Source organism: Ursus americanus, chromosome 10 (assembly GCF_024610735.1).
Source record: "Ursus americanus isolate L20-20 chromosome 10, mUrsAme1.1.p, whole genome shotgun sequence".
Lineage (NCBI taxonomy): Eukaryota > Metazoa > Chordata > Mammalia > Carnivora > Ursidae > Ursus > Ursus americanus.
This window is the reverse complement of record NC_142136.1, coordinates 57,178,661-57,195,564: the sequence shown is the minus strand read 5'-3', so window position 1 is coordinate 57,195,564 and position 16,904 is coordinate 57,178,661. Positions and strand designations below refer to the sequence as shown.

Here is a 16,904-nt window from a genome sequence, read left to right as displayed (position 1 = left end):
TCTGTTTCTACCTCTCCCTCTGCCCCTCCCCCCCTCGTGCTTTCTCTCTCTCCCCCCCCAAATAAATCTCAAAAAATTTTTTTTAAAAAGTGAAATAAGTCGATCATTTCCAGGTTCTTTAACTATATGATACAATATATACGTATATTTTTTTTTTAAGAGAGAGAGTGTGTGGAGGGTTGGGGGGGGGCAGAGGGAGAGAGAGAGAATCTCAAGCAGGCTCCACACCCATCACAGAGCCTGACTCGGGGCTCAATCTCATGACCCCGAGATCGTGACCTGAGCCGAAATCGAGAGTTGGACACTTAACTGAGCCACCCTGATGCGCCTACAATATATTTTTTTTCCAGTGAATGTTGTGATTTGAAAAAAATTAGTTTACAAGAATGGGACTGTTTGGCCATAATCACGCTTTTGTGTAGCGTGCACAGCCAAACACTGTCTATCTTCAGAACCCCGTGTGCTACTTACTGGACCTGTTTCTAAAAGGCTTCTCCCGGTACTTGCCTCTCAAAATCCTAATCCTGAAGAGACGTCTTTTTCAGAGTAGAAGTTGTAACATTTTTTAATGTTAAGTTTGGAAAAGATAAGATCGTTCAGTATATCTCCTAGACAACTTCTTTCCCATCTACCCACTAAAAGTCAGAGTTTTTTACCTCTCAGTTTACCCTCTCAGCTGAGTATTAGAAAGGTGGTGAAGAAACACTTCTGAAGAATACTTCTCTGAAAGGAGGTATTGTACTTGTTGCCAGAAACCAAGGCGGGGGGCGGGGGGCGATTTCAAGCCTTAGGACTGATGCAGAAGTGGAGGCATTGATACGAAGCTATTTTGTGAATGGGCCGGGGGCGGGGGGGGGTCTCGATCCCTGGTCTCTGTGCCCATCTTAGTCACTTCCCTTCTTTTATTTGCCGGGGATCCAGGTTATAGGGTCAGGGAAAGCCTGATTTTTGAGTGATTGTCCTCTTTCCTCCATAGCCAAGAGAGCTCTGCATCGTGGGAGCTCGGGGGAGGGCTTGGGCACATGCCGTTTCCTCGGGAGATTCTGATAGTAAAGCTCGTGGGTTAGCTCTTTGTTAAGTCTCCGTGTAGGTTTTAGCAGATGTGCCTCCTCCAAGAGCAGCAGGCCGCTGAGACACAGCGTCCCTCAGCCTACGGGCCGTCGAAACCTGTCGCCTGTGTTCACAGCGCCTGCGTTCATTGCCAGTGACTCTGGAGTTTTGTTTTGTTTTGTTTTCCTGTCAGCTGTTTCATTGTTTCCCTTTGTCCGCGCATATACAGCACAGGAAAGTGTTACCTGGTTTGTACAAGTGCCTTTACTTTTCTCCGTGAGGACACGGTTCTACTTACAAATGATCCTACCAGCAGTTCTTATTGGGCAATGTGATCAGGTTTTTGTAAAACTGTTCCCTTTGAGTGTACATTGTTACTAAGTCAGTTTGCTCTGTTTTTGGATAGCAGGTAAGGATTATTGTTTGTACGTTAGTTTGTAGGATTAAGAGGGATGTTGAGATTCCACATACCTAGGAAGTAGGGTTTCTTTGTATAAGAACATGACAGCGTAGCGTTAACCTGGTAACTGGTTACTGGTAAATTTGTTTCTTGACACTCCTTCAGTTGAATTTACCAACCCCTCGAAACTACCCCAGAGCAGAGGTGTTCTTGGTGTTTCAGTCAGGGAAAATTGATAAATTCTTAGTCCTCAAAGAGAACCACTAAAATTTTAAGTAAGTAGTTATATAGTAATGGACTGCCTATAACTTCTTCTTTTAAAAAATTTACATTTTAAAGATTTATTTATTTGAGAGAGAGCACGCATGTGAGAGAGCACAAGCAGGGGGAGGGGCAAAGGGAGAGGGAGAAGCAGACTCCCCACTGAGCAGGGAGCTCGATGTGAGTCTTGATCCCAGGACCCTGGGATCATGACATGAGTTGAAGGCAGAGGCTTAACTGACTGAGCCACCCAGGAGCCCCCAAAATACACATTTTAAAATGCCTAACTTGGTATGTAAGACTGGTAATTGGCTTTTCCAACTACTTATTTTTGGTAGTTTATAGACTCAAGATACCTTGATACAGTGAAATTGATTTGTCAAATAAAGCATGAACTCTTGAAAAAAAATCTGATGGAATTATCTATCATGCTAATGGTTCTCTTTTTAAAGTCTTTCATATCTCTAACATGTTTCCTGAACTTTTTGTATTAATGATATGTTTGTTGCCTTCAGAGCATGAAGACTTTTTAACAGTTGCTGAATCACTGAAGAAAGAATTTGATAGTCCAGAAACTGCTGATCTGAAGTTTCGAATTGATGGGAAATATATCCATGTCCATAAAGCTGTTTTGAAAATCAGGTATTTTTGCATCAGCTTAGAGGCATCAATAACCTTACTTTGTTTTTCACAATCTTCAATTTTTGGTTGGTCTACAAAATGGGGACTGATAAGGAATAGTTTTGGCAGTAGAGAGAAATGGTGCAACGTAATATTTTTGTGAATGGGATCCGTGCATTATTGAAGAGTTTTGCATGTGTGTATGTATGCACACTCATGTGCCTTTTTGGAAAAGCATAATGTGGTAGTGTAAATATTTGTATTGTGTTGAGTTTTTTTTTCCTTTTTTTTAAGAGAAAGAGCACACATGTGCTCTGAGCTGGGGGTGGGAGGAGGAGGGGCAGAGACAGGGAGAGAGAATCCCAAACTAGCTCCATGCTGGGTGATACGGGACTCGATCCCACGACCCCGAGCCAAAATCAAGAGTCAGACTGAGCCACCCAGGTGCCCTGTCTATATTGTGTTTTAAATGACGATCTTGTGAATATTTATTTCCATTGACAAATTTATTTACATGCTTTAAAAAATACTGAAGTTTGTTAGTGAAAAGTGTGTACGCCCTCTTTTACACTTAAAGATTCCTTTTTCCCCAAGCAGAAAGCTCTCATGGTCAGGAATGGTGAACCTCTGGCCCTGAGGGACATCTAATTCCCAACTAAAGGAATGTTTTTTAGATTGAGTAGATGGCAGGATTGTATTTGTTAATAACGGTTTGGACTCTTGCTCCCTGAGGCTGTCCTTATGGAGAGAGAGGCACATGAAGTGAGTTAAACTGGCCGTTTACAAGTCCCTTTTGAAATTTAATTGAAAACCTTTTTACAGAATAACACGTTTTAAGGGAACCAAAAGCCATATGTCAGTCATTACTGAGATTAAATATTTGAACCAAAGTATTAAAAGGTGAACTGGAAATGTTCCTTTCTGTGAACTGTGGTCAGCCAGTCTACTCCTTTCATTTAATTATCCCATTTAATTTGTCAGTCCTTGCCTAGACAACTATTTCTTTTTACTTCTCAGATGAAGTCATGTCTTATGTAGGTGGAACCATTTTTAGTTGTGAGTGGATTTTGAAAATATTCTGTTTGTTTACACCGTATCTCATTTTAAAAGGATTTGAAAAGATGGTTTTTTAAAACTGAAGTATATTCCATACTTAAGAAAACCCAGTATTTAGAAATCAGTTCCTCATATAGGTGGCTTTTTACATGCAAATACAACATAAAAAGACCCACTTAGATTTTTTTTTTTTGCAATCTGTGACTCTCCTGGTGAATGTGTTTGTAAGTAAGTTGGTAACAGGCTTGGGAAGATTAGAAGGGGAGCAGGTCAAAGCAAAGGAACAAAATAGGACTGATGGCTGTTTTGAAGATGTGTCAGAAAAGAAGGGAAATTATCATGTAATGGGATAATAATCAGCCTAAATGTAATCCAGTTAGCATTTAAAGCCATTTTAAGAATATGCTGATTACATGAAAATTAAAAACCACATGAATTATTTGAATGATGCTGATACATAGTCAAAGATTTGAACTCTCATTTCTGAATGTCTTTTAATTTCATGGTTTAAAATGCATTTCTCTACAACACTGTTTAAGAAAAACAAGTGAGCAGAATACTTGATCTGAGCGAGGACTGTCAAATGGAGACAGTGGATTCTTAATTCTTAATATTTAATGAGAAATATTCATCAGAAAATGAAAGTGAACATATGCAGAAGGAGAATGTGAAAGCCCACACTAGCCGGAGAGCCGTGATCCCGGTGCGCACGGGCCCAAGGATGGGAGTAGCTGGGGAGACCTGTGATGTTTCCCTGACGCCCGCACCTTCATTAGGTCACTTTCCGTGTTCTGTTTAGGTGTGAGCACTTTCGGTCCATGTTCCAGTCTTACTGGAACGAGGATATGAAGGAGGTGATAGAAATAGACCAGTTTTCTTACCCAGTGTACCGTGCCTTTCTCCAGTACCTCTACACCGACGCCGTGGACCTGCCACCCGAAGACGCTATAGGTACGGCAGCCGTGGCCCGGCCACCCGCGTGTCCCACACCCCGCGAGTCCCACACCCCGCGTGTGCCAGACCCCGCGTGTCCCAGACCCTGCATCGCGTTCTTACGGCTCCGCAGCGTAAACGCGTCAAGTTGATTGGTTTTTAGACAGTAGTTGAAGTAAATGTCTTGAAAAATAGTGTTGTGTTAATAATTATGGACACAAGTTTATTTATGACTGTGTACTTCTGTTCGTCTGTTAATACTGAATGCATATTAAATGCATTGCTAATGCATTGACTCTATCACCTTGGAAACACAATAAGGGGGAGTTCTATTTGCTCCCCTTCCTTCGTACTGTAGACCTATAGAGTGAGTGTAGGCGAGGTCTATTTTGGGATGGGGGAGGTAGGGAGTGAAAAAGGCGGGTTATTTAATAAAATTTAGAGTATTATGCACTAAGAAACTTCTGTTGATTTTCTCTACATACTTCTTTTCACCAAAATGAAATATGTGTGTTTATAAATTATGGGAAATTATTGTAAACTTGATTAAACCTTCCACACTTTTTGCTTTCAGGTCTTTTGGACTTGGCCACGTCTTACTGTGAGAACCGACTGAGAAAGCTTTGTCAGCACATTATCAAGCGCGGAATTACTGTGGAGAATGCCTTTTCGCTGTTCTCTGCTGCAGTCAGATATGACGCAGAGGTAACGTGAAATAACAGAGACCACCCCGTCCAACTCCCCGTGGCCTGCCCCCCACTTTTCTTGCGTGAGACAAGGAGCAGGAGTAATTTCACTTCTATCTAGGGAATCAGTGAACGGACTGATCCCTGAAAGCTGGCCTTGCTTGTTTATTCTGTGTTTGTAGTTTGACAAATGGTTGTTCTTCTACTTTGATTTTTAACCAAGAAACTGAGATCCAAGCAGCTGTACTGTGGGCGAGTTGGAATAGAAAGTGTCCTGCCCAGTTGGACTGATGCCATATTGTAGTTTCAGGTGTTTCTCAAGGTCAGCATCTGTATTTTTTTCAAGACCCCCTTTGCCGTCTCCCTAACTCTGCCCTGTCGTAAGCCAAGGATGCTGTATGATTCATATCTGTGTACGCTCTGAAATTCTTTGTCTAATTATAACTCATTCATGTGTGAAGAACTTGCACTGGACTGAATTCTTCATCTAGGATTCGTGGCTGTCTGGAGAACCTATGAATGAATGGGCTTTGGAGAGCCTGAAATTTTGTGTTTAGTGTATTTTCTTAAAGTTAGGAACCAAAGTGTCATCAGATTGTAAGCGGCTTGTCAGCAGAAACCGTTTCTCACTCATCTCTGTACCCTGAAGTGCCTGCCACGGGGTAGGGACTGGGAAACGGAGGTCTGTTGAGCTGACTGAATGCGGTACCACCGGACGGTGCGTTACGATGATGAGCGAACTTAAGGCTGGGCTGGTTGGTTTTATAAATTTATAGAGAATTAAAGGTAGAGAGTAATCGCTTTGGAGCTCAAGATGTCCAGCTAAAGCGTGCACCTTTAGTGACACAATTAGCCCATTTTTAGAGGTATTTTGTCATCATTTGACGAGGCAGAGTCCCTGGTATCCGGGGAGTTACCAAACCCCCGCAGAGATCTCTAACCGTGGCCTTGGTGGTGGCCTGGAAGGCAGACGTCATCTTTATCGCACTTAGGGATCAAAATGGGCCATTATGTCTTAAATTTTCAAAATGCATCCTGTTTTTATTTGAGATTATGATTATAAATATTTGATAAGGTCAAATAGCTGACTTTCTCTGTGGCCTGGCAACAGCTGGAGTGATGATCAAAGTAAATTATTTCTAATAGGAAATGGAAGTATAGATTTTTTTCTACCTTTTCTGTGACACCATGAACTTCTTTATTAGAAGTGCTGTTTCTTTAGGTTGCATTCTACCCAGTGATGTAATTTTACGTTGGTCGATGCCTGTTCTGTCCACTCGGTAATTGACTTTAACATCTTCTGTCTCTCCCTACTCCTCTTCACTGCTAATGAGTTCCCTGTTTCTGGGATTAGGATGTCGCTGACTAAAACCAGTCAGCACCGTCCAGGCAGAGGCAAACATCTCAGCTCCAGGTGCTGGAGATTGGTTTCTCACTAAGCAAAAACCTACCCCAAAAAGTCACAGAAAAAAACGTGCCACTTCTACCCATGCCAGCTGGTCATTTTTTTTTATTATTACTAGTTTCACTTTTCTTGTACTAAGTATAGACACGTGAAATACTGTCCCTTCCTTGAGACTGAAAATATATGTGATTCCCTAGAGTCTGTCACAGTATGGGCGTTTGGCTTGGCACTCAAGAGTGTGCTGAATTATGTGAATGAACAAATATATGTAAACTACCTCACGACAAAGGTGTGCTTTCTAAAAAACGGAAAAAAAAATGCAACCCCACAAATATTATAGATTCAATGTAGAAAAATTAGAAAGTAGAAGACAGAAAGAACCACCTCTTTCTTTCCAGGCTTTTTTTTTTTTTTTTTTTTTTTTAAGATTCTTATAGGAGTTCTGTAATTGACTAATGTACTTTTACATTGTATTTCCTTAATGTTATAGAATGTAGGAAGTAAATAAAGTGTTTAGAACATAAAAATAAAACCTACTCACTTTATCTATTAGTTGATGGGAAGCTACTGTTAAGCCAGATTGGAAATTAACTGCCAAAAAATTGACTTGACTTTCAGAAGCTCCACTTAGGGAGACCAGATGATTTTTCCTTCATTCTGTGGTTCATATGGTAGGAAGATGGAGACTACATGCTTCTCACGTTTTTTTCTCTTTTCTGTAAGTTCTTGCAGTTCATCTATACCCTCTTTGACAAGATCATTTTGAAGCAAATAGACACACATAAAAGCAACAAAAATGTATTGACTCAATAGTTAGATTTTTTTTTTTTTTTTAAAGCAAGCTGCTTGTTGTGGAGCCCTCGTGCTCTGAGTGCATCGTCAAGCTTCTGCCAGTGTGAACTGAGGAACCGCTTGGCAGAGGGGCTCTTCAGTGTTCGTTTAGTATGGGAGGACGTGGGAATGAAACACTGGATCGAGATAGTTCCGTAGCTCATCACACGAATTTTGAAATGTTTCTATTTGTACTGTTTTCAGGAAATTTTTGTTCTCTATGTATATCTGAACATTAGGAGAAATAGTTGGGAACCAGAGTAGACCACTTTCCAGAAAATCCTACTTGCTGAACAATTTATGCGCTAAGATTTTGCTATTGGTGGGAAGCCATAAATATGAGGTGAGGAATCTAATTCCAAAATTGCTTTGGGTTATTGCTATTGAAAAGTTTTGTGCTAAAGCCTGATGGTCAACATTTTTTTTTTCTTTCTGAAGTTGAAAGTTTTCCATGATCAGTAGACTATAAAATATTTTTTGGTTAGTGAGACAAAACACCTTTCTTTTTTTTTTTTTTTTAAGATTTTTTTTTTTATTTATTTATTAGACAGAGATAGAGACAGCCAGCGAGAGAGGGAACACAAGCAGGGGGAGTGGGAGAGGAAGAAGCAGGCTCATAGCGGAGGAGCCTGACGTGGGGCTCGATCCCAGAACACCGGGATCACGCCCTGAGCCGAAGGCAGATGCTTAACCGCTGTGCCACCCAGGCGCCCCACAAAGCACCTTTCTTTATTTTGTTCTGTGTGTAGTAAGACATTTAAGTACATTCTAAGAAACCAAAGACCACTTTGATCTGGAATATTTTGTACCCGATACTTAACTATAAATTCTAAACTTATGGTTTTGGGGTTTTGTTACTTTAACAAGAAGTTTGGACAGAAGTAGGTGTGGTTTGCAGTGCTGGAGTGTGTCTCAAGGGGGCTTGTGACACATAGGTATCCTGTCTCACCCTGGCCAAGTGGCCTTCGATAGAATTCTTAGCATTCAGCATTCAGTTATTTTAGCTTTGGGGGTTTTAGGACTGGTTAAGAAGTTCATTTAGGCTGCAGGAGCATTTTTAAAAATGTGGGTATTAAGACCATCAGTAGTCTGTGTTTTACGTTGTTACTAAAGAAAATCTGTTCAAAGGAAAAGCAAGTTATTTTCAGAATATATAAGTTATTGGAATAATTTTTAAAATTTGGAATGAATTTGTAAATTATTCAGAACAGCATTTTGAGCTTTCTTGCTAATTACAGCAAATCTGATATTTTATCTGATTTGCCTCAGAACTACTCTATAATAATTTCACCACAAAATGTCATAAATAAAGGATTTAGTTTCTAAACTACCAAGAATATCGTTTTAGAGACCCTGATTTTGCACCCTCTCCCACTTCTGTATTTTTGGGCCTTAAGATGATGCTTTCAACCTGTTATGAACTTTTTTCCATCCACTGGTCTGGTGATCTTTCTTGTTCTTGGAAACGTTTTATATAAAGCCTAGCTCTCCTGTTATAGTTAACTTATTAGTTGGGTAAGAGTTGCATTTTCTTTTCTGGGTATTGAAGATATGATTGTTTTCAGAATAAGGTGAACAGATCATGTAGGTTCTTCAAATATTTAGGAATTATCAGAGAAATATTTATCTCATTTACATATCACAGGCGACGTGGCTCAGGGCGTTGGCTGCGAGGTGAATTGCTCGGCTGTTCCGCTCTGGTTCATGCAGGTGAACTTGCAGTTTCTTTCTTTCCAAGTGCGTTCAGTGCTTCCTTTTGCATAGATCTGCCTTAAGCAAGATTTGGTTATTAAACAACAATTACTTATTTAAAAACCCAGATTTAGATTATTTTCAGGATTCTCTAGTTCAACTTTTAATGTTTGAAACTGCAGAACATTTTTTGAGTACTGAGATATCTCACCAATTCAGACTAGTTGGAGGGGAAGGGAAGGCAGTTTGATCGAGCTGTTTTCATAAATGTGTGAAGCGATTTGTAATTAGAGGCACCCTTTGTATACCTACATAAAAAGTTCTTAAAGTTCATACCCAAGATAATCTCTGTGTAATCAGTAAACTGGATAAACTCATTTTTTCACGTGTACTCTAAAGAGCTTGAATTCCAGATTTGTAGACTGTGGAAGCAATAAGGTTTTACAAGGGCAGACTTTAGTGCAGTCTTCTTTGAATTTGAAACTATGTAATTAAAGTTAGTATTTGCAGACCCTCATCTGCTACATGGCATGGTTTGAAGAACTTCCTGTGCTTATGACTGGTTATTTCTTCCTAAATTATATGTAGAAAAACTGGTTTTCTATTTTTGATAAGTAAGATTAAAATGACTTTTATCTCCTTGTGGAATATAATTCAGTTCCTAAAGCTGTTTCTTAATCAATGGGTTGTAATGCCAGGAGTAGGGCTTTTTCTTTAACAGTAATGTGAGAGGGAATGTTTTATGTAGTTTAACATTTTAGTTTATTATAGGACACAGAATGTTCAGCTATACTTCAGCCCACTGGGACTCTCTTATTAAAAAACGTTGATGGCAAAGATTGTGCTAATATTTTTTAAAAGCATTGTGAAATATCTAGAAAACAAAATCTCGGCAGCAGCTGACTGATACACAGTAGAAGTGATATGCCTGGAAGGGAACTGCATTCGGCTCAGGACAGAGGGACCCTTAGAAGAAGGCGGTATTTGTTTGCAGGGGTCTGCACTGAGAGAGCAGAAGGGGATGTGTCTCTGTGTTTGTGTGGGCCCTTCCCCACCCTGCCTAAAATTTCTTATTTCACAGTGGCTGGAAACATGAAACCGAGACGCCGCAGTTAAAATGTTGTTGAGTTCCTGGTGTGATAGAACCCTGAGTATTGACCTTCAGTGTAGCTGGCGAAGTTAAAAAATCAAGGTATTTGTGATAAGAGCTTCCAGTGTGATTTGCTGTTATATATTTGACTTTGTATACATTCTGGTACCTGATTGATTTAATAAATACATGTTCCAGTGTTTAAGGGCACAAACATAGTAGCAGCTTTGCTGGGGATGAAAGGCTGTATTAGCATTGGCGGAAATAGATTTTTAAGGTGTTCTGGTTTACCACTTGTATATATATATTCCTTCCTTCTGAGCGTCAGTAGCTGGTGACTTCATTTGACTGAAAATTCCGGTCTCTATTCTTCTCTGGATTGACTGTCTGAGAAATTAGTTCGGTGGGAGTTGTAGTGTGCTATTCCTTGTGGCTCGGAGAATGAACGCGTTTTATCTAGGAGCACAGAAAAGGGGGTGTAAGGTTCTTGGAATTTTTTTCTTTTTTAACGTGTCTCTTGAGAACATGTCTATCACTTTTCTGTTTCTTAAAATCTTCTTAAGCTAAATCTTCATTCTTTTCTCGAACTTCTTGGCTGTGGTAAAACATATGATGGACCGAAGTTGCTTTCAGCTTTGTTTTCAATTACTATTGAAGAATAATCGACAGTATTGTCTTAGTTTCAGGTGTGTGCTTTCAGCTTCTGAAGCCAGGGTCTGCGTGTGACTAGACGGTGTGGCAGCCTTGCAGAAGCTGCCCGCCCCCCAGGCTGTGTGAATGGCTGTGCGTTTTGGAGAGTTAGACTTGAGGTAGTGGAATCGTTGCTTTCACTATGTTTTGACTGAATAGTGTGTGTGTTTCTGATACCTACCTATGGTCACTTGTTTGCTTAGTTTGAGGTTTCTGGCCTCAAATATCTTTTCTAGGGGAGGGTGAAAGATTTGGGATGAAGGGTCTGGAAAGAAGTGATTCGATCAAAGTTAATAAAAAAAGGCCTCTTCTTGTTTTTATTTTTGTTGTGTGTGTCCAGGATTTAGAAGAATTCTGCTTTAAGTTTTGCATCAATCATTTGACAGAAGTTACACAGACTGCAGCGTTTTGGCAAATGGATGGCCCTCTGCTAAAGGAGTTCATTGCTAAAGCCAGTAAATGTGGAGCCTTTAAGAACTGAAGCCCCAGGCTGCTGGGTTTTGTGAGCGCTCTGGGCACGGGCGATGGTGCCTCCTTTGTGCTCTGCGGGTGATGTAATTTCGCAGGTAAAAACCCATCAGGGTTGTTTTGTTTTTTTGTTTTTTTCTCACATCTGAGACACAGTTCTGTGTAGGAATATATGAAGGATGTACAGCTTTTCCTGAACCCATTTTGAACAACTCTTGTTTCCAGATATGTATATTTTAAATGTGACCTTAATTTGGCTGGAACATTGTAAAGGGGTGAAATTTTAGCTCGTTGTTTCTTTGTTTTTTTGTTTTTGATTAGAGGAACTTCTGGACTTGGAAAGGGGAAGTCTGTGGTAATTTTCCTGGTTCACATATTGACAACCCTTTGACACCAGGAATTGGGACAGTTTGTGAATTGTGGGATAGTCGTTGAGGCCCCACCATGGCTTAAAGATGCTGACTTTGGGGCTCGTTGAAATGCTGCGTTAGTCGCTAGTTCAGTAGCCATACTGTGAAGGCGTAGTTAAGGTGGTTTGAGGCTTTGGGTTTGCGCTACTGAGGACCTTTTTTAACTTCATGGTGTATCAGAAGAGTAATCCGTTTAATAGGAGTTAAACCTATTGAGATGATGGTTGTGTAAAGGTAAACTTCTAGGTCAGCCAAGATTTCTCTTCAGACTTAAGCACATAAAGAGGAAAAAGTTGATCATGAGAGAAACTTTGGACAAAGGTCAATATTTTAGAAATTAGAATCTCCACTACTATCCAGCAGTGTTTTATTTAATTAAGACAAAGTCTGAGAACTGAAGTTTAAATCACTCCCCCACTGTTGCCCCCATACACGCTCATCCTCAGAGGCGAGTAGCGACGTGCTCGGTGTGCTCTTGCCTTCCTCAGTGCCGGCTCTGTGGCCGCCATGTCTGCTCCATGTGACCCAGAGAAGCGGCTCTTAAACCCACCTTTCGGGCAGGACTTCTCAGAATTGTTTTAGCTCTTTTATGTAGGCCAAGCACACAGATTTGCCTATTTGTAACCTCAGCAGCTTTCATTTTAGGTTTCTTCGTCTTTTAATTGTGTTAGGTATAATATTTAGCACAATTTAACTTCGAAAAAGAATCAAAGTGATGGTTTTCCTGAAAAGATCCTTTCAAATAGAATTTTTAAATAGGATCCTATTTAAAAGGATCTTTTCAGCTTGGTTTTTTGTTTTTTGTATTTTTTGTTTGTCTTTGGTCTGCTTATTGGGAGGAAGAGTACACCTCTGAGTCTTATCACGTGTCTGTTGAGCTTGCTGTAAGAACAAACCTGTGTTCTGCCCTCTGGCCCATGCACTCATTTCCATTTGTGGGCGCTCCCTAGTGAACTCTTTCCTGCTTGGAAGTTCCCTCATCTGAACTTGGAGCTTACTAAATACATTTTCAGAGCCAAGTTAACAAGAAGGTGAAGATTTGCTGCAGCTGCTCTTTTTCGCAGTGTTTCGATGTGTGTGGGGGTTGGGTGGGAGTGAGGGCTCAAAGGTAGGAGTTCTTTGATAAGTGAGATAATTACAAACCTAGCAGTACCAGCTTCCTTTTCTTGACCATGTCACAGGTGATTAAAGCCGAATCAATTATTACATTAGAATTAGTTCTGCAACTTCATAGAATTTTTCTTACTAGGTTGATAAATGCTCATTAATTTGATTGTTAGCTATGATGGGTAGTGTTTGTAACAATCACTGTTCCATAGACTTATGATCTGGACAAACAAGAACTTCAGTATGTTTACTATTGCTCTTACTTGAAAAAAATTTTTAAAAAAAGCACAAATTAAAATAGATCCATTTCCATAGATTGTTCACTCATTCAACAAATATTTACTGAGGTTCCTTATATAGGTGAAGAACCACTTCTCATAGTAGATTACTAATTTGTATGAGTATGTATGTAGTGAAGAAAATGGGAATAAGTCCTTTGAAAAGTACCCGAGTATCTTTTTTTTTTAATACACTCTTATTTTTCTACTTGGTTTTATTGTTAATCATAGCAGGAAATGAAAACTGTTCTTTGAATTGTTTTCTTCATCTGATGTAATAATGAAAGCCAAAGTATTCATATTTCTTAAGATAGCCCCAAATGTACTCTTGAACTTCTTACTGGAACAATGTTTGATACTCTAGTGTATAGGCTGTATTTATGTAATGTTTAGAATGACATATTAATAAATAATCTGTTAAGACATACGTGCAGGGTTGTTTTTCCTCTCAAAAATCAGTAATATGCAGCCTTAAAAAGGAAGGAAGTTCTGACCCGTGCTGCAGCCTGGATGAACCTTGAGGACATTATGCGGAGTTCAGTACGCCAGCCACAGAAGGATGAAGACTGAATGAGCCAGCTACGCGAGGTAACTGAAGTGGTCAAGTTCATGGAGACAGAAAGCAGAATGCTAGTTGCCAGAGGTCGGAGGTAGGAGAGAGGACTGGAAGAGTTAATGTTTAATGGATACAGATTTCAGTTTTGTAAGATAGAGTTCTGGAGATCGGTGGTGGTGATGATTGCACAACAGTGTGAATGTACTTCATGCCACGGAACTGTGCACTTAAACATGGTCAGCATGGTAAATTTCATGGTATGTGTATTTTGCCACAAATCAGTACTATGATTCTTAGTAGGTATCAGGCTAAAAACAGGTACCACAATGAACATGGCATCTGTTTCTCAATTGTGTCCCCTCCCCTGGGAGAAATCCTATGGTTTTATTCCTACTGAAAGATAATACAATTGAACTGTCATAGCAGAAAAATGTTTCTGGATCCTTGTACTTATAAATGAAGGGAAGGACCTAGTTGTTAGTCTCAAGGAACATGTAAATTATTAGAGAGGAAAGAGAAGTTTAGGAATTAACACAAAAACATATTTATAAACAACTTTTCATAACAGGCAGTGAGAGAAAACTTAATAGGTTAATATGAAAAGCAGGTGCTCCAAAGGTAGTGTTTGTGGAGGGTAAGGAAAGATAAAGCGTCCTTCTCGCTCATTCCAGAATAGCGGGTAAGTGGCACAGGCAAAAGCTTAGAGGTGGGGGCTGATGAGCCTTCCAGAACTTATAAACTAGTTTGGTTAGAATGGAGAACATAAACCAGGGCCCATTAGAAGGAAGTGTGGGCAAAGAGAGGTAGGGGTGTGTGTGTGTGTGTGTGTGTGTGTGTGTGTGTGTGTGTAAACATTTATTTCCCATGGTGCCAGACATTGTGCCCTGTGCTTCACATATTTTTTCAGTGTGCACAAGGTAGGCAGGTAGATAAAATAACGTGGTGGAAGTTTTTCAGTAGGAAGTGACATAGCAAGTACAAACCTGCATCTGTTTCAATAGTTTGCCTAATATTTGCCTACTTTATTTATAATAATTTTTATTATGTTAGTCACCATACAGTACATCCCTAGTTTTTGATGTAAAGTTCGATGATTCATTGTTTGTGTATAACACCCAGTGCTCCATGCAATACGTGCCCTCCTTACTACCCATCACCGGTCTATCCTATTCCCCCACCCCCTCCCCTCTGAAGCCCTCAGTTTGTTTCCCAGAGTCCACAGTCTCTCATGCTTCATTCCCCCTTCTGTTTACCCCCCCTTCATTCTTCCCTTTCTTCTCCTACCGATCATCCTAGTTCTTATGTTCCATAGATGAATGAAACCATATGATAATTGTCTTTCTCTGCTTGACTTATTTCACTTAGCATTATCTCCTCCAGTGCCGTCCATGTTGCAGCAAATGTTGAGAACTCGTTCTTTCTGATAGCTGAGTAATATTCCATTGTATATATGGACCACATCTTCTTAATCCAGTCATCTGTTGAAGGGCATCTCGGCTCCTTCCACGATTTAGCTATTGTGGACATTGCTGCTATGAACATTGGGGTGCATATGGCCCTTCTCTTCACTACGTCTGTATCTTTGGGGTAAATACCCAGTAGTGCAATGGCTGGATCATAGGGTAGCTCCATTTTTAACTTTTTTAAGGGACCTCCACACTGTTTTCCAGAGTGGCTGTACCAACTTGCATTCCCACCAACAATGTAAGACGGACCCCCTTTCTCCACATCCTTTCCAACATTTGTTGTTTCCTGCCTTGTCCATTTTTGCCATTCTAACTGGCGTAAGGTAGTATCTTAATGTGGTTTTGATTTGAATTTCCCTGATGGCTGATGATTTTGAACATTTTTTCATGTGTCTGTTAGCCATTTGTATGTCATCATTGGAAAAGTGTCTTCATATCTTCTGCCCATTTTTTGACTTATTTGTGTCCCGTGTATTAATATTTGCCTGCTTTATGACCGTCAAACACATGTTGCTCCACGGTGCCAAGTTACCTACCCCGGTAGGAATGACAGACTAAATTTGTCAAGTGAGGGACACAGGTTTTCTTTTAAGTGACATGAAAGCTTAGATCAGCTTTGCTCTAAGATGTACTATCAGGGGAGGAGGTTGAAGTTACAATAATCAGCTAGACCAGGAGAACATGGAGTGCATCTGGAATGGACTCTTGGCTTCTGGAGTTTTGGGGGTTTTTTTACTTCTAAAATTCTTTATTGTGGTAAAACATACATAAATTTACCATTTTAACCATTTTTAAGTGTACAGGTCAGTGTTTTTTTTTTTTAATTGAAGTATAGTTGACATAAATCAGGTTTTCAACAGGCAGTCTGACGATTTAGTGCATTATGAAATGCTCACGATGATAAGTGTAGTTACCATCTATTATCACACAGTTATTACAGTACTATTGACTGTATTCCCTGTGCTGTACTCTTCATCCCCATAACTTACAACTGGAAGTTTATACCTCTTACTCCTCATCACCTGTGTTGCCTGTCTCCCACCCTCCTCCCCTTGGCAACCACTAATTTGTGCTCCGTGAGTCTGTTTCTCTTTTCTGTTGTTGTTGTTCGTTCATTTTTGTTTTTTAGACTCCAAATATAAGTGAAATCATAAGGTATTTGTCTTTTTCTGACTTATTCCACCAGCATAATACCCTCTAGGTCCATCCATGTTATGCAAATGACAAGATTTCATTCCATTTTATGGCTAATATTCCAGTGTGTGTGTGTGTGTGTGTGTGTGTGTGTGTGTGTGTGTGTGTGTACACGTACGTACATACCAGCTCGCACGTGCATGAATGTATTATGTCTTCTTTACCCATTCACCTACCGGTGGATACCTTGGTTATCTTCATAGCTCAGCTGTTGTAAATAATGCTGCAATAAGCATAGGGGTGAATACATCTTTTGAAATTAGTGTTTTAGTTTTCCTTGGGTAAATACCCAGTAGTGGAATTACTGGATCCTTTGGTACTTTTATTTTTAGTTGTTGGAGGGACCCCATACTGTTTTCCACAGTGACTGTGCCCGTTGACATTCCCACCGACAGTACATGAGGGTTCCTTTTCCCCCACCTCCTCGCCAGCACTTGCTGTTTCTTGTCTTTTGGATACTAGCCATCTGACAGGTGTGAGGTGATACCTCATTGTGGTTTTGATTTGCGTTTCCCTGATGCTGAGTGATGTTGAGCGTCTTTTCATGGGTCTGTTAGCCATCTGGATGTCTTCTTTGGAAAAGTGTCTATGCAGGTCCTCTGCCCATTTTTTCATCAGATTATTTGTCTTTTTGGTGTTAATTTGGATATTAACCCCTTATCAGAGATGTCATTTGCAAATATCTTCTTCCATTCAGTAGGCTGACGTTT

At 40.1% G+C, this 16,904-nt stretch overlaps 1 protein-coding gene across 5 annotated transcripts in view; it reads left to right on the top strand.

The window, feature by feature from the left end:
* RCBTB1 (RCC1 and BTB domain containing protein 1) overlaps window positions 1-13,405 on the top strand; it is a 49,819-nt gene extending 36,414 nt beyond the window's left edge. For 4 of the 5 annotated variants that reach the window (XM_045796841.2, XM_045796839.2, XM_045796842.2 and 1 more), the window contains 4 exons: window positions 2,227-2,353; window positions 4,188-4,339; window positions 4,896-5,026; window positions 11,056-13,405. In XM_045796841.2, the coding sequence (XP_045652797.1) occupies window positions 2,227-2,353; window positions 4,188-4,339; window positions 4,896-5,026; window positions 11,056-11,196 (551 nt within the window). In that variant the 3' untranslated portion in view covers window positions 11,197-13,405. Of the gene's footprint in view, window positions 1-2,226; window positions 2,354-4,187; window positions 4,340-4,895; window positions 5,027-10,016; window positions 10,128-11,055 lie in introns of all 5 variants that reach the window. The other variant, XR_006779523.2, reaches the window with a different exon arrangement.
* Window positions 13,406-16,904: the final 3,499 nt, after the last annotated feature.